This window comes from Monomorium pharaonis, chromosome 2 (assembly GCF_013373865.1).
Source record: "Monomorium pharaonis isolate MP-MQ-018 chromosome 2, ASM1337386v2, whole genome shotgun sequence".
In the NCBI taxonomy this organism is placed as follows: Eukaryota; Metazoa; Arthropoda; class Insecta; order Hymenoptera; family Formicidae; genus Monomorium; species Monomorium pharaonis.
The window spans coordinates 10,695,643-10,720,171 of NC_050468.1; the positions used below are offsets into that span (position 1 = coordinate 10,695,643).

The following is a 24,529-nucleotide window of genomic DNA, read 5'->3' on the forward strand; positions in this document are numbered from 1 at the left end:
ACAGTCGTGGATGCGCATCGTCGAGATACACAATTCGCACACGTACACGCGACCTCGATATACGCACGCGCGCGCGCACTCGATAGGGACAGATAGCCCTATGTAAGTATGCGTGCGGCGCATGCCATGTGCGTATACGTATACGTGGGAAGCCTAGGAAAGCCCGGTGCTACAAAGGCAGTGCGCCATCGAGTATCGCAAACATTGATTTGAATCACAAAGACCGCCCGCGGTATCCCATTGTCGGACTTCGACTTATTGTATGCTCTCTCTCTCTCTTTCTCTGTCTCCCTTTCTCTATTTCTCCTTCAGCTTTCTATGTGTATCGCACGATCCGTTCTATCTTCTTTCAATGGTAACGACCTATCAATCCACTTATTCCGCACGGTTTATGTGCCACTTGTGGCATTTCGGCCTAATGTCGCTGTTGCGCGAGCAAATCGCACGCGTGAGTGACGTTCTCGCCGATTTTTGTGGATGCGCATCATCCGTGATCAAATATCGCTCTAATTTGTAGCTTCTTATGAGACATAATAAAGTTTGCGCGATGATTGCATGAGCTCATTTAACATGGCTAATTTTGTATTGTCTTATCTTAAGTAATGAGTGAAATCTAACTTCCATTAAAAAATAAAATCTCTGAAAACTCTGAAGAGATGAAGTTAAAGTGATGTCTAATGACATAATTTATTTCTATGGAGTAAAGATAGTAGAGGTAATAAACATAAACCAAAGAACTAAAGTATTTATTGTAAAAAATTGGGTAATAAAGTGAAAAGCGGAAAGATAAAATTTGACACGTGTTTAATTTTTCATTTTTATAGAAATGTCACATAATTTTGTGTCACACAAATAAATTTGTACTTTTAAGAAAAATATAGGTCTCACCCTGAGAAATAATTAAAATAAAAGAAAGAGAAAGGTGAAATTTGACACGTGTTTAACTTTTTATTTTTATGGAAATGTCACATAATTTTAGTCACACAAATAAATTTGCACTTTTAGGAAAAATATAGGTCTCATCCTGAGAAATAATTGCGTTTCTAACCCTTTTTTATGTCTGTTAAAAGTGCTGAAATTCCTTTACTTTTTACCTGCTACCTGAAACCAAATATCCGGTCAATACCTAACGACTAACTCGTAAAAAAAAGTCATAAATTTAAGTTTTACCCGGTCGCCAAAAACTTTAATTAATAATAGGTTTATTTATTTATTTAATTTTTACAATAAACACAAATTTGTATAAATATAATAAGTGTTTGGTTTAATTAAATTATTTTTTTCGGAACTCAATTAAAATAAAATGTCTTTGAAATATTTGTAGTAGTGGCGCTGACTTATAATCAACATTTTTTAACAATATTAATTTGTTACTAATTGATTTTGATTATAATTATGTGATAGCTATAATACAACCAATTTCTGGACTGAAATAATCAAGTGCTACGCCCTTGACATTTAGATACGTTTGATATTTGCGAAACACGTTTTATTCCTGTTATTGTTTTGATCCGATATCGTTATGATAAAAGCTTATTGAGATATCGGATAAGCGACTTCTGCCGCGATCAATGCAAGCTGCAATTGCACTAAAGACCATCGTTCTCAAGGACGAATTGCGAAATAATAATGTCATCGCAATCACGATGATCGCGCGCATCAAGATCGAGAGCACTCTAGATTACTTTGTAAAATTGACGTAATTGAGTAATCAAAATGTAGGTAAACAATGTTTCGATGAGATTGCAATTACGATAATCATCTTTTGAAATGAGGAAAATGTATATGCTGCATTTGAAAGAAAATATTATGCTTTTTTGCGTCAACAACTACGTATCAGTTTTGAAGAGATCGTCGCTCATTTTAAGGAATATCTTTCACTGTTATCGTCGATGAAGCACAAAATATAATTTTATCGTTTATCTACCACGCATACTTGCGCCACAAGCCAACTCGTCTCGCATCTCTTCTCCTTTTCGTCGCGTCTTGCGGCAACAGGTTCCACAACATGAAGCATGCTGAAATGAAGACATCCAGACTGAGGCTGGTACGATAATGATTTTAACGATTTCTTCTAGCGTTCGTCGGACGAGCATAGGAAGGAATTAGACTTTTTACAAACTTCAAACTTTTTTGAGTATACATTTATCGAGCAGTAATAAAAAGCAGTGAAATGTAATTTAAAAGTGACGTTAAGTGCGGAAGAGAAATTATTATATTACGACGAGAGTAAAGAGGATCGAAAGAAGAGGCGAATTCTCACTACTTTCATCAAGAAGAAAAAAATGGAAACTAGCTGATAAGATAGAAGACGGGTGACGCACTACATATGATATGAATTGCGGAAAATAAGTCTCCCTTTTTTATTTTTTAATCATGAGAACATCATCCACAAGATAAAATTGCTCAAACGGAGTCGTTCTAGTATTCCTTATTTAAGGAATATGATATTGTATTACTCTAACTTCATTTTAACAGCGTGCAGTATTACAATCTTCACGTTGTGTCTAATTTGTTTCCATTGGATAAATTAAAAAAATTGTTAGGAATTCCATCGAAATCTGCACATATGCATGTATTTGATTTTTATTCGTGCATTAACGTCGACGTATACATATGTAACACATCGTACAGCTTCAGGTCGTGTCCGAAGGAACATATTAAGTCTCGCGGACGCGCGTATGCACCGGCGTTGCTCAACGCTGCGGACGCGGCGCGGCGTAGCGGTATATGCGTCCGACGGGTAGCCGATTTCGCGGCGCGAAAAAGCAATGTAGGAACGTAGCCTGTGTACGGACCGTTGCGAGAGAGGGACAGACGGAGAGGAGAGGATGGCGACCGCGTGGGATACGGGTGAGAAGGGAGCGCGAGGATGGCAAGCGAGTCCGTCGTGACCGAAGCGCACCGCGAGAGGTCGGTCATGTTCGCCGTGTGACGTCATGAGGCAATGGCGCCGCCTCCGTGGCGAGCGAGCCGGCCGATTGGTTGCTGGAAATGATGGCAGGCATGCTTGCCAATCGATTGCCCGCGGTGCGTGCGAAGCGCAGTACATCGGTCCGATATGAGCCCCACTCTACTTCGTCGTAGGGTTGATGGAGAGGGGGCGCGCTTCATCGGGAGAAGGGGTACGGCCGCCTTCGGCAGGAAGTGAGCTCCCGACCCCGCGGCGTGAAATAGAATTCAGACGGTTTCGTTCTCTCGTGGAGAGTGGAAGTTGTTTCATTTCTTCTGCATTGAACTGTATATTCTTCGTCGTCGTTGACGAGCGGGAACGGAGCGATATAAGCGAAAACAAAAGCAACGTCATCGCTTTCAGCCGGTACGTGGTTGCGGTTCGAAAGCCCTTGCGCAGGGGGTCGACAGTTTCCTCGTTGACACGGATAAGTGCATACGCGGGTGAAAAACCAAAGACAGAAACAGTGTTCGTAAACTTGACCGGGCCGTTGATTTTCGCCGTTGATCCGTTCTCCGCTTACGCTACTTGTGCCGCAGATACGACACGCCGTTTAGGGAGTGCCATCGTTTTATTTCGAAAGAGACCGCCGCTCCATAGCACTCGCGTTTAGTTGGCGCGTCGTTGCCGCATCGTCGTGACGCGATTCGTCGAGCTTAGTGTGGTCCGCAGCCAGTCAGAGTGGTTGGCGAATGGTACGGAGTGGTGAGAGACTAACAGTGAGGGGAAGAAAGTGACAGTGCAGTCAGTTCTCTCACGGACTCTGTGACTCAAGGATCGTTCGAGGTTCGCTCCGGTGATTTTTATTGGAAAGGAAATCGGGGGGGGAAAAAAAGAGAAACGGATGAACGCACGTATCGCAAAACGACGTGTGGAGGACTATAGTATACCGATGACTATGGTATACCGATAGTATGACGATCGCGAGTGTTGTTCCTCGCCGAGACCGTGTTCGCGTGGAGTTGGTTGCCTCATGAACGGTATTCGGCATTCGTTTTCGGCGACTGGAGCCGGAGTCGTTGTTGCGCAAAACGAGGATTGATCACAATACGTAGATCGTAACAGCACGGAATGGTCGTTCGTGCCACATCATCGATCGTGTGATCGAATCGATCATCGTACGCCGGTGATCAGGAGACGTGCCACTTAGCGTTCGTACGGAGTGTCTTAGTAGTGATTATTACCGGTGACTTGGATAATTCGCGATCGACTTTTATGTCGCATTACTCCGCACGCGAAGGTGAAAAACATTAAGGAGTTAACCGGGTGATCGGAGCTTGTACGACGGGTCAACCCCGCGTTGACCTGAAATTGACATTTCAAGCGTATTTCCCGTTTGATTTTCTTGACACTCGAACAGTACCAGAAAAGAGCAGCAAACTGTACGGGCACAGGCAGGAAGAGATGCACACGATGGAGACGGACATGAAGGGCGGCAGTCTGCATGCTCAGATGCCACCGCATCCGCATCAGGGTGTATCGCCGATGGGCCACCATACGGGGATGTCCCCTTACGGATCTATAGGATCGATAGTTCATAGCTCCGGACTGTCGGGAAGTCCACCCGGCGCGGGTGGCCTGGGACTTGGTCTTCAACATCACCATCAGACCTCGCAGCATCATTACGCGTCCATGCAGGTGGCCGTCGCTGCCGCGGCCGCCCAGCAGCAGCAACAACAGCAACAGAGCATGCACGCAATGGCGGCCCAGCAGAACGCTCAGCAGCAACAGCACCATCCTCACCAACAGTCGCAGCAGCAGCAACAGCAATCGCATCATCAGGCTAACAATCACAGCAATCCAAACAACCCGAACAACCCGAGCAATTCCGCCAATGCCAAGAATAACAACGTGGACCGGGTGAAGAGGCCGATGAACGCCTTCATGGTGTGGTCGCGTGGACAACGTCGCAAGATGGCCCAAGACAATCCTAAAATGCACAATTCCGAGATATCAAAGCGCCTCGGTGCCGAGTGGAAACTCCTCAGCGAGACGGAGAAGCGCCCGTTTATCGACGAGGCGAAACGGCTGCGCGCGGTGCACATGAAGGAGCACCCCGATTACAAGTACCGGCCGCGCCGCAAAACAAAGACGCTAATAAAGAAGGACAAGTTCCAGCTTGGCGGAAGTGTCGCTGGTGTCGGCGGTATGCTTAGCGTCGATCAACGGCAGGTCGGGACGAGCGGCGGACCGCAGCAGCCGCAGTTACCGCGTGACGTGTATCAGATGCCCAACGGCTACATGCCCAACGGTTACATGATGCACGATCCGGCGACCGCGTATCAGCAGCACGTAGCGTACGGCAGTCACATGGGTGGTGCGGCGGCCGCCTCGGCCGTCGCTTATCCCAGGTACGATTCTATGGGCCATCATATGGGCGGCGGGAGTCCCAGTCCGATCAACAGCTACATGAACGGCTACGGTGGATACGGCGGTACCACCGCCGTACCCGGCGGCTCGCCATCCCCTTACCACCAGGCCCAACCGGGTTCCCAATTGTCCAGCCATAGTCCTAGTGGCAGCAGCATAAAGTCCGAGCCGACGAGTCCGGCGAGCGGCGGCGGTATACACACGCCGACGCCGACGGGCGGCCCGACGACGACGGGAGCGGCCGGGCCTGCCGGCCAGGCGGTCAAGCGGGAGTACATGGGTCAGCAGCAGACGCAACAAACGCAGGGCGATCTCCGGCAGATGATCTCGATGTACCTGCCGCAGGGCGTCGAACAGGGAGTCGTGCAACACGGCAGCGTCTATTCCCCGGGTCCGTCGCCCGACCCCTTGGCGCAGCATCACGCGGCCATGCAGCCGATTGCGCACATGTAAGCTATCACACAAAAGAAGTAGTAGTAACAGAGGCTTCTCTCTCTCTCTCTCTCTCTTTCTCTCTCTCTCTCTCTCTCTCTCTCTCTCTCTCTCTCTCTCTCCTCTCTTCTCTCTTCTCTCTTCTCTCTTTTTCGCACACAATATTCCTTCTCCTCGCTTGTGTTTGCTTGCGAGTAGCTTACTAGAGCCGTGGAGGCGGGATAAACCGCGAAGCTTGGTACGCAGTCGTGTCCCGACATCCTGCAGTCGATTAAAATATGGAACTTCCTTTGAAATAGTTTATTTACGTGAGATCATAGAATGAGATGACTCAAAGAAACATATTTGACGAACTCTTGTAAATGATATTCAATTCTTGCATTATTTTCTCTATTTTAATTAATAATTTTGCTCTAATATGAGCTTCTCAGTGTCAAACGTTTCTGTTACAAGATGTTATAAATAGATTCTATATCGCGAAATATTCTTACTACAAACGAAGCATAATATTTACATATAAGGGAAAAGAAATGTTTTGGATCGTCGTAAACTGTGAGATGTAACGTCACCGGCGGACAAAGTATTTGCGTCAATTTTACAATGCTAATCTTTTAATATCGATGCCGACGGACACGACAAGCATAACGCCATTTATTCCAACTCGACAATTATTGCACTGTCCGTTTGAGTTATAAATAACGAAAATCATCGACGATCTTCGCAAATGTTATTCGAAAATCATCGATTTTTCTGAAATTCATAACTCGCGCGGAGTTTGGAATTCGCGGGAGGTCTACATTATAACTCGCATTTTACATACATGTGCTTATACATTTAAGAGGTTTTTATTTTATTATTTAAACCACATTTAATTTCTTATTTATTCCAAATATTATTGGGATTTTTTATCTTCGATTCTAAAATTGTCGTTGCATATGTGTTATAAATTTTATACCAATTATTTCTTAAATGAAATTTTTTTATTATTATTTATCTTTTGGCTTAAAATCGAATTTATAACAAAGACCTCCTGTATTCCATACGTACAAGTTATTCGTGAGTGTCGTGTTATGAATGCTCCGCTCAAGAATTATTTTCTCTTCGTTAAATGAGCATGCAGTATACAAATATTCTATCTCTTTTTTTCGGTAGCGTGTATTTTTCTATTTATGTATTTCATGATATGGACACTCACGTTGCTAGAGCAAGTGATAATATTGCATATGCTATCGTGACAATGCTTCTGGACCCTCTATCCTCAACTCCAATTAACTTACTAAAACGGTGATCTACGATTTGCTTCTTATATTTGAAATGTGCGACAGTCGCTTATTCGCACACGATTATTACTATTTCAAGAGTTAGTAAGGTGGAACCTGCAAGAGAGAGAGATATCATTACACTAGAAAATTATAGACCGGCGACATGTGTCGGCAACGGAGAAGAAAGCATGAAACGTCGATTTGCGACGTAAAAAGGTGTAAAAATATAGCGTGCTTGATAAAACATGGTTATGAATTTTATTGAAATAATTATACATTTGAATAACTATTGACGTTAAGGCGCATAAAGTTGGATTTATTTATATTTAGGCGAAAAGTCTCACATATGCATATCTAATTTTTCTTAGCTTAGAAAATATTTATCGAAACATGATTTGCATTTATTTATTATTATACTCTTTTTGCGAACTTTTAAAATATGAATTTTAATCGTTACCCTATGAACACTTCTTATATAGGATTTTCTCCCGCACTTAAAAAATCTTTTGATTATATGATTGAATGGATAAAAAGCATATGTTTGATAGCGTTTGGTGTATAAGAGGATTATTGGAGTATCGAGGAATGAGTTTGTAGAATACAGCGATTTATACAACGCTATGCAATTATTGAAACTTTAAAACTTTAAACTTTAAAGATTTAACATTCTTTGTTTTCGTTTACTTATTACCGCACATTATCCAAATTGTCGGTTTATGTCATTTATTAATAGTAATTATTCTTATATAATTTTTATTTTTAATTAAATTTTCAAATCTTAATTTTTATAAATTCTAATTTTTATCTTTCTTCCAATTTATAAATTTAATTATGGCGAAATCAGTTTTTATGATGAAATTTTCTTTTATTTAAATTAGTTTTTATCCATTTTCTAAAGCAGATTTCACGGGACTTTATTAGATACAAAAATGCGGAATATCTAAATAGAATACAAATATTTGCACGATTTCGCGAGAGCTTCCAAATAATTATTATAAATTATATGATAATCTCTAAGTTATCTGTAACTACTATATTTTTATTATCCATTTTACTTTTTTCTGGTTTTTCTTCATTTTATTTTTTCTGATTTTTATCGTTAACTGTTAATTGCAATTTTTTAATATTGTATTATTATTTAGATTACATACGTAATAGAAATTTTAAAAGATATCGAATTGTTTTTAACGTAGGGTCCAGAATGAAGCAGAGTTCACGATATCACATGTGTGATGCTGAAATTTACTTTCCTTTGTAAATTCATTTCTTTTCTTTGTTATTTCTCTTTTTATTTTTGCCTCTGTTTTTATTAATAACTATACTTTAAATCTCAACGATAAATAATGTGAATTTAAGTAAAGTTTCAATATAGGTTGAGTCAAAAAACCGTTTAAATTATTATTCAGAAACATAGTTCTTCCGGAGATTTTTATTTTTTACACTCACTGATTTTTTTATACTGAGCTGTCTTAAATAATCTTATGATCCGTGGTAACTCAGTTTGGATAACGTTTTATTCTATCATGATTGCCGAATGATCTCCGAAGGTTTCGTCTGACTCATCCTATCTTCCGTCTATGAACGGAGTTAGAGCTAGAAATTTAACAAACGTTTCCTTATTCAATACCTAACCCAAAACATGACGTCGTAGGAATCTTGTAGCTTAGAGAGAAGCTTGGATTGGACGTCAGTGCAAATGGAAATCCTGTAGAGTATAACGGAAAAAGTAAGAAAACAGGAGAGAAAAAACGAGAAAGCGAAAGAGATGGAATGCACAATAAAAAGAAACGATTCTAAGGGCAAGAAAAAGAGGGGAAGAGGGAAGGAGAAAACGTATAAAAAAAAGAAATGTATAAAACAAAATAAAGCTTTACGACCATTTTTACGGGGTACCAAGACAGACGAGTACGATTACGTAATTTAATCGATATGTACCGAATTATTACTTTAATTATAATAACAAAAAAAATTATATTTGACTGAATTTTTAGTTTAAGCTATGGCAAAGAGGATTATAAATGGATTATGTGATAAAAAGGATATTGTTCATTTGTTCCGTAAATAGAACCAATTCTGATAAATTCGTCTACGCTGTTGTCAACTTATATTCTACGTTACTAACAACTTGTTAGTATAGAAAATCTCATCGGAATGATTTCTATTTCGCGAATTGAAAAATGGCAATATAGACTTTTACGCGTAGATGTCTTCAGTGGTTTTACTTACTTATATTTGTTGCTTCGTAAAAATTGTCCTGAAGCTATGTTTTGTCCTATTTTTTTTTTCCTTTCGCTCCGGGTGCTCGAAAAACTGCACCTTCGCTCGCATTCACATCTCACGAAAGATTCTCTCCATCATCATCCATGCTGCGCATTATCATCGAACGCGTCGTCCCTATTTGGCGTCAATAGGGATTCACGGAGACATTCGACTTATAGAAGACAACAATGACACATATTTGGAAGTATGCTTTCGCGAAATTGACATTACCAAAGAGGGATCCGATTTGATTCGACGCTACATATCCATATCAATTTCGTTTGGATCCCGATAGCAGTTTCTTGCTTAGCTAACTTATCATTAGCCATATATTATAGATTATTTAAATCACACATTAATCTTTCGACTTTCATAGTAATTTCTCAGTCATAAGTTTTCAAGTGGGGCGAGCGGCTGATTCCCCCAAAATTTCCGTAGCATAACATGTTTATGATATTAAAAAGTATATTAAAATATAGCAAATAAACATATCAATGCGTACATATAATACAATATCATTTATTTTTATTTATATCAATACAGAATTTTTTAAACTGTAATTATAATAATGCAACAATTATTATAATTCTTGTACTATTCGTTTATGGGGTAAATAGCTCGTCCCGTTTGGGAATCGAAAGGTTAAAAATGACAATGAGATATCATTAGTCAAGATCACGAAATTTAACTGTGTCAACTTCTATCGCGACCTCACATATCTCATCTAATACTGCGTTTATTCATTGCTACACATCCACTATTCCCACATCGATAATAGGAAAATATTTCACTAAAAAACCAAATTATTGTGAATTTTTGCAATAGAAGAATAAAATCAAGTTGAATAAACGCGATAAGTTTAGTCTGCAAAAAGTCGCGATGAACTTAAAGCTTCTTATTCATTAAGTAAATGTTCTATCGACGAAAGAAAAATTCTTGAAAAATAAGTTATAATAAAAAATATTTTTTTGTATATACTGCGATTTCCTAAATAATTTTTAAGAATTGTTGCAAGTATTGTAAATACATATACATACATATTTGAAAGTATAAAATATGATAAAGATATAAATTGAAAACTTGGTCAGTTTTTACATGTCATGTAAATACTCTTATTAAATCATAGTATTTTATCAGATGTCTATTCATTAGCAAAATGTAAAATATTTAAAACGACTTAAAAAAGATGACTTTAGATAAAGTGAAAATAATAGCAGGGGATAAATGTATTATTTATTATCGATTGTTATATAATAATCGATTATTGCTGACGAAAATTATTCTAAAATTATTTGAAGTATTGGTTGACTTAACAGAATGCACGTTTAGAGAAGAATACTTTAATCGCAATGAAATGAACGTTATAGAGACAAGCAAAGGAGACTAAGCGTCCGGGAAATTTTCTATTGTTAAATTTTAAAGTCTTTAAGTTTATCTAAAAAGACTTATCTAAAAAAAAATTGTACATATATGTATATATATATATATATATATATATATATATATATATATATATGTTTATTACTTCTATTTGTATAAAAAATGTTTAATTACATTATATTTTGAAATTTTTTTTTAAATTAAATTCTAATTCTTATATTAGTTTTGAAAGAACACCTTGACATGAAAATGACTTTCGACTTGCTTAAGGATTCTTTATTTTTCATTAATTTTTGCCAAACTGTCAATCATACATACATACTCGAACCCCGTTATTTTTTATTTATCATAAAAATTATTATAAAGCGGGAGTGTGTTGTATATATACATATCTACTTTTTATTTTTATATATATATATATATATATATATACACACACACACACACATATATATATGTATATATATATACACAATATATATTTACTTTTATCTAGAAACGAATCACGAAGATGTTGACTTTTTATTATTTTTATTAAAAGATTTACGATGTAATTGATACGTGGATGTACTAAATGTGGTGTGTTGAAATTAAATCACAAAATGATTTAAGTATTCTTCTCTATATGTGCATTTTCTGTATAGACATCTAATATTGATATATTATATCATATGTTTGGAATGTTTAAACATTAAGACTAGTGCAACTGTACAATATATCTGTCAATAGTTATGTATATATACGCAAGTTAGATGTAGAGTCCAAAGAAAATATATGCATTTTTATAATATGTTATCTTATTTATCACTACAAGAAAATGTAAAAATGAAATTGAATTTGTCTGAAATTGAATAATTTGTTCTTGACCAAGATGTTTTTACTCTAGGAGACACGTATTAATGTACATATAGAACCAGTGAAGACACCTATGCGTAAAAAAGGTACATTGTCATTCTCGAAATTGAGTTTATTCCGATGAGATTTTCCATATTAACAAGTTGTTAGTAATATAGAATATAATTAGTTTAATAGCGTAGAAGAATTTATTGGAATAGTTCCAATTTCGGAATGCACAAGAGTATCCTTTTTTTTCATGTAATCCATTTTGCGAGCGCAAATCGAACCAGCTTAGATTTATAACGCCCAAATATTAGTATAAATTGTAATAATGCCCTCTTTTAAATATGTTTTTTTTGTATATCATTGTATTAACAATAATACAACAAAAATCAATATTTAAAGGAGCGCATTGTCGATTTATATTAGTTGAGTTTAAAATTGAGTATTGTATTATTATTGTATTATATTACACGACCCGCTATTATAATATTAGTTATAATTATTAGTTATAAAAAGAATGCGATTTTTTAGTTACTCTTATCATCACAATACGTTATCAATATTATCGATTGTCATTGACAACGTTTATTTCGCGTCGATAGGGTTATTTACGTTCAGTATACCCATGCATCAATTACATCATAATCGAAATAAGTCTTAATCGAAATAATATAGTCAACATATTCGCGACTCGTTTCTAGATAAAAGTAGATATATAGATATGTATATATACAAAACACACTCCCGCTTCATGCAAAAAAATTAATAACGGGATTCGATGATGTTTATACGTACGATTAACAATTGGGCAAAAATTGATGAAAAATTAAGAACATTAAGTATTCGTATCAAAAATTATTTCTACGTCGAAGTGTTTTTTTAGAGTAAGATCTAGAATTTAATTAAGAAAGAACTTAAAAATGTATAACGATAAAAGATTTTATGTATAAATGAAAAAAATGAGTATGTATACAATTTCTTTTTTAGATAAGTCTTTTAGACCAACATAAAAGACTTAAAAATTTAACAGTAAAAGATTTCACAGGCAGTTGGTCTCCTTTGTTTGTCTCTAAATCGAAAGAAAAAGATGTGACTTGGCCGATGCAATTCTAGTAATGATGCATAGATAAATGGTTTGTTTAAAATTGAGTGACTTTAATCTGCGACTCGAAATTTAACCCTTAAGTACGTCAATTTTAAGTAAACCATTTCTTTCGATTATTTTTATAGAGACGAATGAATGAAGAGATTAGCTGCATAATCATAAATAGAATTGCATTGATCATACATTTTTTTACCAATGATCAACCAACGTACGTACATGTACGTAAATCATCATCGAATCTCGATTTATTTTTGCTAAAGTGTTGTAATATCAGAAATATTGTTCTGATATTCAAGGTGTGTTTCTTATGACGACAGGATCTTGTACACGGAAAGTCTGCTTAGTCCCAATCCGAATCGACATAACTCCGATTCGATCTGTGATAAGAGACATTAAAGTATCTCACTTGTATAGGTTTGGCACACGAGTATGCTATGCTCTGTGTTAAATATTGTGTCTTTATTACAATTATTATTTTTATATTTCATGATAATAAATTTAGCAACATAACAAAACCGATAAACTGACAACAAAATTTTATCCACTTACCCCTCATTTCCCATAAAAATTTACTTCCTCTTAAGCATGATTTACTTATTTTTTCAAATATTTTTTTCTTTTTTACGACTCATATTAAAATATATTTTGTATGATTATATATATTTTTATAATTCTAAAAAAATTTAAAGTATTTATATAATATATTTTAATTTACTTATATATATTAAAAATACATTTACATTAACAATACAAATAATGTATATTATATATGTATATATATTTAACAATCCGCAGATTACTCTTTTTACTTTGCCAGATTATAGATCACTGATGGACGGCTGTGTTTTTCACAGAGTATTTTTAGTTTCTAAAATGCCTGAAAAATTCTGATACATATTCTTTTAACATTTTGGAACACGATTTTACAATTATAGAATCCGATAAACTTTTTTTTATTTTTTTTATACACGTTTAAATTTCAAGGATTAGTAAAAAGTAATTGTCGCAATAAAAAAATTATAACTTTTTACATATGCATATAAAAGAAATTTTTTTAGTTTCAAAGAGTCGAAGGTCAGTACTTATGAGAAAAAATAATGTACTGATGCTTTCTTTTAAAAAAGTATAATTATTTGATAATTTAAAAATTAGTAATTTTAATTTATAATATTTTAGTTTATAAAAATATGGAAAAGGGGCAAAACAATCTTTTGCAACAAATTAATTTTGATTAATAACATATTAATATTATTTCATTATAATTAAAGATTATCAAATAATTATATGTATTTTTGTTAATATAAACTAGTTTAAGAAACAATAAGGTTGACAATAGAAAGTACAAAAATTGATATGAGTTTAGCAATTAGTACGGGATAGAATTGAATTTTTGTACGAGATTTCTTTGAGATATTTATTCGAGTTGCCTTGTTCATAAATTGAATTCTAATTAATCTTTTCCAGATTAATTAATTTTTAACATCATGGACAAAAGTTCTTTAGAAAGATGATCTTAGTCAATAAAATAAAAATTAAATATGGAAATGATTTGTGATTAGATGCTTGTAGTTGAAAATTATTGAATTTTTATATTTATATTAAAAATTGTAGCAGATATTGAAAATGTTTCTTTATTATCTGTTTTGAAATGTAGTATTAAGTACTAGTGCAGTTAAAATGTATCAAATCTTGTACAATTGTAACAGGCAACATTAATACGATATTTATTCCCCGCAAACTGCTCTTTGACATGAAGCATAGTAATAATAATACATTATGTAACAAAGGCGTAAAGTCGGCCTTTTGTACACGAGTGCGTTTACCCATACGAGTGCAAAAGGCTGTTACGTCCGTTTTTTGTTACTCGTGCGTCGATATGTGATCTTTGAGCATCAAAGATTAGCTAAGGTTAGGTTCGCGAAAATGGTCTATTCTGCGAGAGTTACCATATGTGTGTCGCGAGATGACCCGCATGCAAGTGTTGAAATGATCAAAAAGTGCTGAAAAAGTACTGGAATGTTTTCGTCACGATTCACGCCATCTATTAAAAGATAAGAACTGTGCAATAAAGTTAAAATGCTGAAATTGGTGATTTTACCCGCAAAAAATAACACGAAAGAGACCATTTTTGATGCACATATAACAAGAAGTTTTTTATCGCATTTTAATTGCAAAAGACACTAACATTTTCTTTTTTGTTTAATTAATTAGAATGCACAGTTACATCTTTTTTATGCTGCACGATTTCATGATTGATTTCAGAATTTTAGGAAAACTGTTCATGTAGCATTACATATTGTTCAAGCGTGCATATAAGTTAAACCTTTATCGGCATCTTTCTTTCGACGTCATTTTTTACTTTTTCACCAGTTTTGTTCTATAAAAATTCACTGCAAAATAAATCTTACGATCGGTCACGTAAATCACACACAATTTTCTTTGCAGAGCGTTGTTCTACCTTAAATATCTAAATTTTTACAATTTTAATATGATGAAAATTTTTTATTCACATTATATAATGAAATAAAGAAGCAATTCACTTTGACGGAAAAGAACTTTGCTTGACCTGGTGTCTCAGGCTCAACTTTCACCTGTCGCTGTATGAAATACGATTTATGAAAGACGGTGTCATTTGCGGCTAATAAGTTCCTACTATGAACAATTCTTTTTAGGGAGAAGATCCTGTCTGTTGACTGTCTAACAAATAATGCAAAATTAAAAAATTGTCAAAATGACTCAGATTAACCTGCGGAGGGTTAATGTATTACATATATATAATTTGTAACTTATATTTCATTTTTTATTGCTTTTTTTCGTTACGTTTAAGTATACACAGACACACACACATCATATTTTGGAAAAGCCGTAGTAATCACATTCTCAATCTTGAAAAGCATTAAGATTAATTTAAATAGACTATTAGTAGAAACAGTGTAAGGAATTTTATACTTTCTCAGTAATTATACCCATTGTGGGTTAATAACATATCCAAAGATCTCTCATTTGAAGCTTTATATTCAGGGACGCTTCATGGCATGGAGCAGCGTACTCGTATTATAACCTAGAATCCAGAAATTTTTACAAAAACTTCCTATTGCAGTAAGCAGCTGTACATACACGCATGCAAGTCTGTAATTAATAAGAGATAATTGCGAACGTAATTTTAAGAATTCTTATTTCGTATGTCTTGCTCGCTCTTTACGTGCAAAGTGCATTCCATAAAGTGAACCTCTCGAGTGCATACAGGCTTTGTACATACACATGATCGATAATAATTTAACACAAATTATCGTGAACTCTGTAATGTACATATGTTACGGTTATTTAGAATATTTATAGGTACATAGATATATGTATATACATACATATATATATTGAACATTAGCAAATTCAAACTCGTGTTTTCAATTTCACCGTCCTGCACGTCAGCTTTTATATTTTATCTGTTTTATCCTGTCTTTACATAGTATATCTTTACTGCGATATTACATTACTGCTATTGTTATTGTAAACGAAATATGGATTACTATTTATCTTGGATTCTTTTACTCACCGCTATCTTTTACTTTCTGCTTAGCCTAATATGAGACTTGAGGTTATATGTTTATGGGATGACGGTCGGGATTGAATGCGGAATTCACGGATTACAAGTCAACTGTCATTCCGACATTACGTTTATGTTTGCATCAAATTTGAAACGATAAAATGATACTCGCTAAAAATATTTGATTGTACTAATAGTGAATAGCGGAAGAATAATCTGGTTTTTTGCATAATGAAAATTAGTGGATATTATGTCGATACAAAGATTAATTAAAGATTAATTAAAACGAAGAATAAATTCAGAAATGGGAAATCTATCGAACCACACACACTTTTTCCTGACGTTTTATCATCTTATGTATGTACTACATTTGCGAAAGAAACCCGCGAAATTAATGTATCATTAGTCGCAACTATTTTCGATAATTTTTTTAACATGTGAGTGCAATTATTTTCGTCTTTTCATCGAATCTTCCATCACTCGACTGCGAAACAAACTCATTTTGTTTGTAACGAGTTAATGCCAAATTACGTATCAACGGCGCGATGAATGCACGCAAACAGACACGCCCTATGACCCGCGCAAATGAATTTTCGCCGCAAAAATGGGCTTTTTATTCTCCCGGTGGCGGGCTATAGCGCGCATTCGCGAAATCGTCCCGATAAATATGCATATATAATATATAATATATATATAATACACGCACACACACACACACACACACACACACACACACGCGCGCGCGCGCATAAATGTGCGCGCCGAACGCGGTATATGGCCGAGTGGAGACATTAATTCGCGCCAATAAATATTCCCATCGTTCCGGCACATAAACCCCGGCGTTTGTCATACACACGCAGTCATTTCGGTTAAAAGGCATTCCCTCCGCCACTGAATGCAAATGCGAGTAGCTCGTTGTGCGTGCCACTAGGGTCTCTAAAGTGCTTTCAATTACGCGTTCCACCTAACGTCCCGACGCGCGGCGCGGCGCGGCGGTCCTGCACGCTCGGAAGGGCCGCGTTTTCCTATGTTTTACATACCGGGATTTTCAAGTGTTTCACGCCCCACGAGAGGAACACGCACGCTGCGTGTCGCGGCGCGGCGTGCCGGAGTAACGAGCGGCGCAAAGTGCGAGCTCGCGTTATTTAATATCTGTCGCCTCATCCGCTTTCTTCGTTTTTTTTTTCCTCTCCCGCTGCTCACCTTCTTCCCCGGGACCCGTGACCTTCCGTGACGTCAAACTACTCGCGAGTGATTGTCGCATTGATGACGTAGCGACGAGACGGAAAATTGTTTTCCTCTCTCGCGCGATTATGCGACGTTGACAATGATTGTCTGGAATACAAGTCCGCTCGCTGCCTCGCGCGCAATTTGCACTTGATCGTCACGCCGGAAGCTAAACTGGGAAAGACGCCCGCGCTTCTTTCAACCGGGCAAATGGGTCGCCACCGGCGCGGGCAACAATGTTCGAAACAACCTTAGATAACGTTTCTTTAAATATCCCATACTCATTTGTAATGTGTGCGTGGCGCGCGCGCGCGGCGATACACAACCGTGCGATGTACGAGATGGACGACACGGAGTTGATTTAACGACACTTGTTGCTCGCACAAAGTTGGATAATAATTTCAGGTCGCTTTCCGGGTTTCGGGCAGCGAGTGAAGCGACGTCCAAACGCGTGTATCGCGTCGTACGTCTTTTTCCATCGCGTCGTCGCTTCTTTCGCGTTTCGCCTAGTTCGGAGTACGGCACGCGAGAGACTTTCCCGTTGTTATGATCGCTATACGTTTTTATTGGTTTCGTTCGCCGATTCTTTCCTCTTGGAAGAAATATATTAAGCCGCATCCGAAGATTCCATATGTTTACGAGTACTAACGAGTAGGTTAAGTATCTCATGTTAGAAATAAGCTACGTTAAATTTTTTACACGAAGGCAAAGTTACATTGGTAAACGACTTTTTACCCTATTGCAATAAGATTCTAAGTTTTATTCGGTTTCAGAGTAACAATATGTTATTAGCATAAATACATTATCATGCGGCTATCCGAGCACGCGGTATATAATAACTATTTCATAACAGGTTGTAATAATAGCAAGGCAAAGCTGGCTTCGACACGCAATCTAATAGCAAGGATAAGTACGGAGCTGGCTCAAAGAGTAAAAATTCCCTCGGCTAATTTTTTCCTTCAACACCCGCTCCTGGTTTTACGCGCAAATATTTTTCAATTAAAGGCCAGCGTGTGTAAACTTGTAATTTGCGAACGATTAAAGAACAATGTAATTTTTCTTTTAATTACAGTTATACAAATTCAATGCGAATTCGCGACCAATTAAAGCTCGCTACGGATTTTTTATCCAGTGATTTTTGTTGTCACGACTAAAAATCACATATTATTGTGATAGAATTGCGTCCAACGTTCGATCGAGCGACAGCGTGCGTCTATCTCGAAGGTCAGATTCCGTCCGTCTGCAAACAAATAAATACGTCAAAGACATAACGACGAACACGTAGTACAAAGTTAAGCTGAAATCACACGTTGGAGACCAGGATTGTTCTAACGGTTTAATGAAATGAAAATAGAAAGAATGATTTTTGCTAAAGTACCTTAAAAATTTATCTGGACACAGATCTAGAAAAAAATAATTTTGTTAGACAAATAATGATGTAGGACGTTCAAACTGGTTGTTGGAATGCTGAAACGTTCTGCGGCATCGTATGATATTTGAATGTCTTTAAAAATTTTTAGATTATTAATAGCATGATAAAACCATTGTCATTTAGTTACAAGATAAGAGATAATCGTGTAGCTAAAAATACCTACGTATCTAGACGGTTGTTGAGACATTTACTTTGCTATCTAATAATATGACGCTTCTATATCTGAACTTTATTCTTTTATTGTGGCTTATTTATTACACTGAGAAAAAATGTTAATTTGATTAAATTTTCCTACTAAATTAAATTTTGTTATTTAAGTATTTATATATTTTAATTAACCATATAAATACTTGAATTGAAATTTGTGCATTTAAGTCAAATCCATAAATTCTTAAACTAACAAAATTTTAATTTAGTTTGAAAATTTTGTTAAACTAACAATATTTTTTCCTCAGTGTAATAATTAAATAACCTTATATCGTGAATTCTTGCAAACATTCAACAATTTTCACCTTATGTGTCGATATAATGTTTGATATCAATCTGTTTTATAAAATAGAAAGAATAGGGATCATTCTTTTCTGTAACCAATCTAGACAAAGGGGGGATAAAACACTGTATGTAATTAAGATCTATCATTCTTTCTTTCTCAGGTAGGAAAAATAAAAAAGAGATTTTAAAAAAGGCAACTGTGGATATTTTTAGAATTTAAAATTCACGATGAATATTCACGATGCGATAAATGCATATTTCTCGATAACGTATGTAACAAATATACGTCATAACGCGTCTATCACGCGGGGTTATTAACGACAAAATTTTTTACTCGCGGTACACACATAGATATCCGTGAAATAAATCACAGGTGATTTAGATTTTTCCGATATTTGAAAATTACCAACCGCCGGGTATGCCATTTTAATCGCGCTTCCGCTTTAAAAAGTAACATCCGCACAATGGCAACGGTTTCTGCATGCGCGGTTGCGAAAATATTGCATAAATACGACGCAAATGTAGTCAATCTTGAAATCCTAGTATGTGTTTGTACATACAGGACTTATATTGACTATGACGCAAATATGGTATTACGAGTACGGTCAAACTGCTTAGTGCTGAATATATTTAGCACAACAGAAGCCTAAATATCGTCGTAACGTAGCTTGTTTTTTTTTTTTTTTTTTTTTTTTTTTTTTTTTTTTTTTTTTTTTATTCAAATTACCTGTGATTTCTTCTTTACGCATAGACTTTGCCGGCTTTGCCGTCCATCTTTTCTTGCCTTCGTTAATTTTTGTTTTCATTTTTTAAATTCTGTTGCGAACATAGCGAGCGAAAACGACCTGAATTCCGATCAGGTCTAGCTAAATTACGTTCGGTAAAGATCAAGTTTACGTAAAAGTCACGAAGGCTTATACTTGAAGTTCTCAATAACTGTTTGCGCCTCGCGATAAATCAGTTTGCGTCCGAGTGAGGTGGAGAGAAAAATGATGAAAAACGAGCGGCGCGAGCGAGCGGGAGAGAGGAGCTCGCTTTGATGCCACTGCGCTTTAATCTCGAGCCGATCCCTCGGATCACGCGTGGGTGCCCCCGTGCGAAACATCCCCTCGCGAGTTGCAATTTGTAAGGTATCGCGCACCTCGGCACCGCTCTCCCTCTATCCGCTTGCTATGCTCTCTCTCTCTCTCTCTCTCTCTCTTTCTCTTTCTCGCTCTCGCTCGCTCGCTTTCGCTATCACGGTTCCGTTGATCCGGTTAACCTCCGTCGCCCCTAAGTAAGATAATATTCACGGCCAATTACCTAAAACGCACTCCTTATGGCAGCGCCCGTGCGCTCGGAGTTATTGGCAGCCTGCCATTGCGCCGATCGAGTATCCGGAGTGCGAAACGACCTTGTTATTAACGTTCAAATAAGCTTTACTAGATCCGATAACCCCGATTTCGCTTCACGAGGACCGCAAGTCGACCAGTACCTGTCCGACGTATTTGTTCCTGATTGAATAACTTTTTTTTCTACGCGAGGAGAAATAGCTCGCGTTGCAGCATCGGCCTTTCATCGAAAGGCTTCTCTTCGTCAACTTCCTGTAGTCGAGCGCAAATTAGCGGCCGATAACTATATGTATACCATCCGTCAAAGGAACAGCAACGACGACGGCGAACGCGGAGATCGTGCGACGCGAGATTGTACTTCTATCTGGCTTATCAGCTCGCGGGCTACTTTTCATCGGTGTTTCACCGCCGGAAAAATCGCGGCGCCGAGATAATGAGCTCGCGATTACCACCGGCGTCGAGCTAGGTGGTGATTTCTACCGACTATGGCGTGACGGGAGGACGATGGGCGCGCCGTCGCCGATCGGAAGATCTAACGGATCCATTAATCCATCTCGAGCGAGCCGGTTAACGAACTGCAAATCTCGTACTTGTTATCCCGAGTGACTTAAACGATCGGGTACACTCTCCGTGGTGCCGTAACCGCGATAATTACTGCGAACGTGGGTGAGCGAGAGCTCCTTCTCTTCCTCCCCCGAAGGATTCAAGAATAAATCGTGTACTTTGTGCCCGGTGCTTTTTGTTGCTTGCGAATATTAACGCCTTACCTTTGACAAGTCTTCTAAATTGATGTACAAAAATGTTGATTGCAGAGTTAGTAATAGATAACTACACATATACAGAATTATTAAGCCAAATGCCTCTTTTCTACATCTTATCCGTGATTATTATTTTCTTATTTGACGGTTAACGTGAAAATTTTAGGCTGAGTACAAACTTATTGCGTTTCCGCGTATCGTTTTATCGTACGCTAATTTTAATGTTTTTTAATTAACAAATTAAAATTTTTTGGCTATTTCTACATCTTACTTATCTGTGGTCGGATCTTATACTTTATGAGAAAATTTGAAAAATGACAAAAGATGAATAAAGGAATCAAATTCAGAGGAATTAAAATTGAAATACTGTTAAGAGGCTATGAGAATCACATCATCATGCTAATTTTTAGATATATCTCTCAATCAATTTTTAATCAATAAATGTTTTGATCTCCGCATCGAATAATGTATGGCGCAAATCTAATTTACTATGTATAATAAAGGACAATTCAATCTAATCAATATTGCCAAATAATGTCGTTCGCAGATCTCATTGATATGTTAGAACAGTTTTAAATGGTAAAATTAAAGTCAAAATTTGACTTTAAAGTCAAACATTTGATATACTGAATAATAGTTGGTTGAAATATGATCAACTAAATGTTTAATAATTGTAATAAAAAATCGGTCGCTCTCAACAAATTCGTGTGTTTTGCTTTCTTAATAATACTTTACTATGTACAATTGAAAAATATAGTAATGTCAAATCTGTACAAATAATTTATTTAGTTTCAAGTAAAAAATAATTTTTTAAATTCGTCCTTTTAACTTAAATTTAGATTTGTTGTTCCAAACAAATTCGAATAAACTATGTACTCGTAAATTATTTAGTAGATAATTGTATATGTCTACACTCATTATGTCTACATCCATTATATCTGTAGAAGTTGATATTTATCTATTAGATAAGACCAATTTATATAGTTTATCTAAAGGTGGAATAACCGGTTCTTATAGGAATAAGACATAATGAATGTCTTGTGCATAGTGGGTGTAACATAAACATTTATCCATTAAATAATTTATGAATATATAATTAAATACTTTTCTTTATTACTTACGAATATATAATTAAATATCTTTATTTCAAATAAGGAAAGTCTAAAAACAGGTTGCGTCCGCATATTATAACATCATCGTACGTTGATTCATACTTTCTCGACAAATTGAAATTATTGAAAGCTTAGAATCAGATTCAGTAGCTTAGAGACTACAAAAACGTGCCGTTTTTGCTTGTTACTCCGGAAGCTAAAATTTGCTAGTTTTTTTATTAATAGATTATAAATATAAATTTTTATCTAAATTCTTATTAATTTCAGCACTTTTATATTTCTTGACTTTTTAATGTATTCTTTTATTTTGCTGATTTTTCCCATTCGTTTCAGGTAAGTTTCTTTTTGTTTCTTTTTTTTTTTTAGATTTTTGGTTAGACGAAGCATTACGGTTATATCTCCTAAGTTTTTATAGTTACGACACTCTGTATAGATGCGTTTTGTGGAATGATAAAAAAGAAGTAGGCGAAAAATATAACGAAAAGAAAAAAAAAAGGGAAGCGTTTCAGACGAAGCGCCTCTTTCCATTCACCGTTTCGCATTTATGGCACCAGCGCGCGACAGTTATGGCAACGAACGGTCGTCATCGAGAATCCAGTCGGTCTTCCAATTTGTTAATTGGCACGATAACGTACGCGCATCGTATATTTTACCGAACCCCATCTCTCCTTCTTCTCTTTTCTTTCCGTCTCTCTCCTTTACCTTTACATCGTATCCGCGCTCGTACATATTAAGATTAAGACTCGCAATCACACGGTCGTTCGTTAAACGGGGCGAGCGCAGTTTACTCGAACCGAAAACTTTTTCTTCTAGTTTCATACTCGCTCGCCCGTCCGATCGATTCGTAAACGCCAGACATACGCGCTGCAATTATTCGCAGAGACAAGCAATCCGATAAAATTTGAGAAATGTCGCGCATCAGGTAACGCGAACCTCTCATACGTTCGTGCCTGTCAGCACTTAAGATGGAGGGTAACACCTGCAAAAGAAACGCCTGAAATTTGAGAAAAAATTTATTAGCGTGTCCCTTTCACCTACTCATATCGAGCACGCGAATTGGACCGATCGTTAATCACGGGATAATAAAATACACGTCAGATTCAATCGTCGAATCGACTGTGCGAGAAGGAAGCCGTACGCGCGCGCGCGCGATAAAGATATTATATTCCACAATATTTTTATGAATATCCGATGCACAGAAGGGAGATAATTTTTGTCCCCGAGGTATTCGCGGGCATTCACGCGTTAAAGGAGAGGGTAGCCGCGAGGGGGGAAAAAATTTGGCAAAAAGATGGCGAGGGGTTGCGCGTTCACGCACGGAGACGGCTGCTACAAACTGGTCGGACTAGCCTCCGGGTCAGTTTATCGCAAACAAATGGGTTACGCTTGTTCGACGCCGTATTTCACCGGAATTTATTGTTTATTATTCCGCCGGCTCGGGATGATGTAGAGCCGTGTTTGCTCGCAGTAGCGTTAATGTCGTTAATAGCACCACCACCGGTCCGTCCGGGCCGAACTGCCCAGAAGCCACCGGGAGTCACCCGGCCGAGAACTCTCCGAAACGAGTTCCTCGTTTCGCCTTCTTGCCGCTCTCCTCGTCGGACTGTTCGCGCGAGGAAATTTAATTCCCTTTCCTTTCTTTACACTAGTCTTTAATTAATTTGGTATTAAGATCTCTCTTTGCTCTCCGAGTCGAGAGAACCGAGACAAAAAGGAGAAGCGCATATATGCTTAGCCGAAAGGTGGCGCGAGATCGTGCAAGATTGTCCTCCCTATCGTTTATTCATTCGGGATTTTATTAAATTGCTCAATATAAAGTAAAAAGGGTTAGGTTTAAGAGCCGTGAGGATTGTGCGTGCGTGCGCGGGCTCCTTGATCGCATTTCGTCTTGTTGGCGTGCACGCGCCGTCGCGACCCGCACGAAGAGCTCGTATCGCACGCCGATCGCTTAAACCGTCCCGTGGACCTGACGCTAATGCGTTCTTAATGCGACAAATTCGTCGCGGGCAAACGCACCCGGAGTCGGGCCCGC

General features: G+C 37.1%; 1 protein-coding gene across 5 annotated transcripts in view; it reads left to right on the top strand.

Moving 5' to 3' along the window:
* The first annotated feature begins 1,280 nt into the window (after window positions 1–1,280).
* LOC105839732 (transcription factor Sox-2) overlaps window positions 1,281–24,529 on the top strand; it is a 122,987-nt gene continuing 99,738 nt past the window's right edge. The window contains exons 1-2 of one of the 5 annotated variants that reach the window (XM_036282954.1): window positions 1,281–5,772; window positions 8,669–10,203. In XM_036282954.1, the coding sequence (XP_036138847.1) occupies window positions 4,358–5,772; window positions 8,669–8,684 (1,431 nt within the window). In that variant the 5' untranslated portion in view covers window positions 1,281–4,357 and the 3' untranslated portion in view covers window positions 8,685–10,203. Of the gene's footprint in view, window positions 5,773–8,668; window positions 10,204–24,529 lie in introns of those variants that run through there. The other 4 variants (XM_036282952.1, XM_036282953.1, XR_004962222.1 and 1 more) reach the window with 4 other exon arrangements.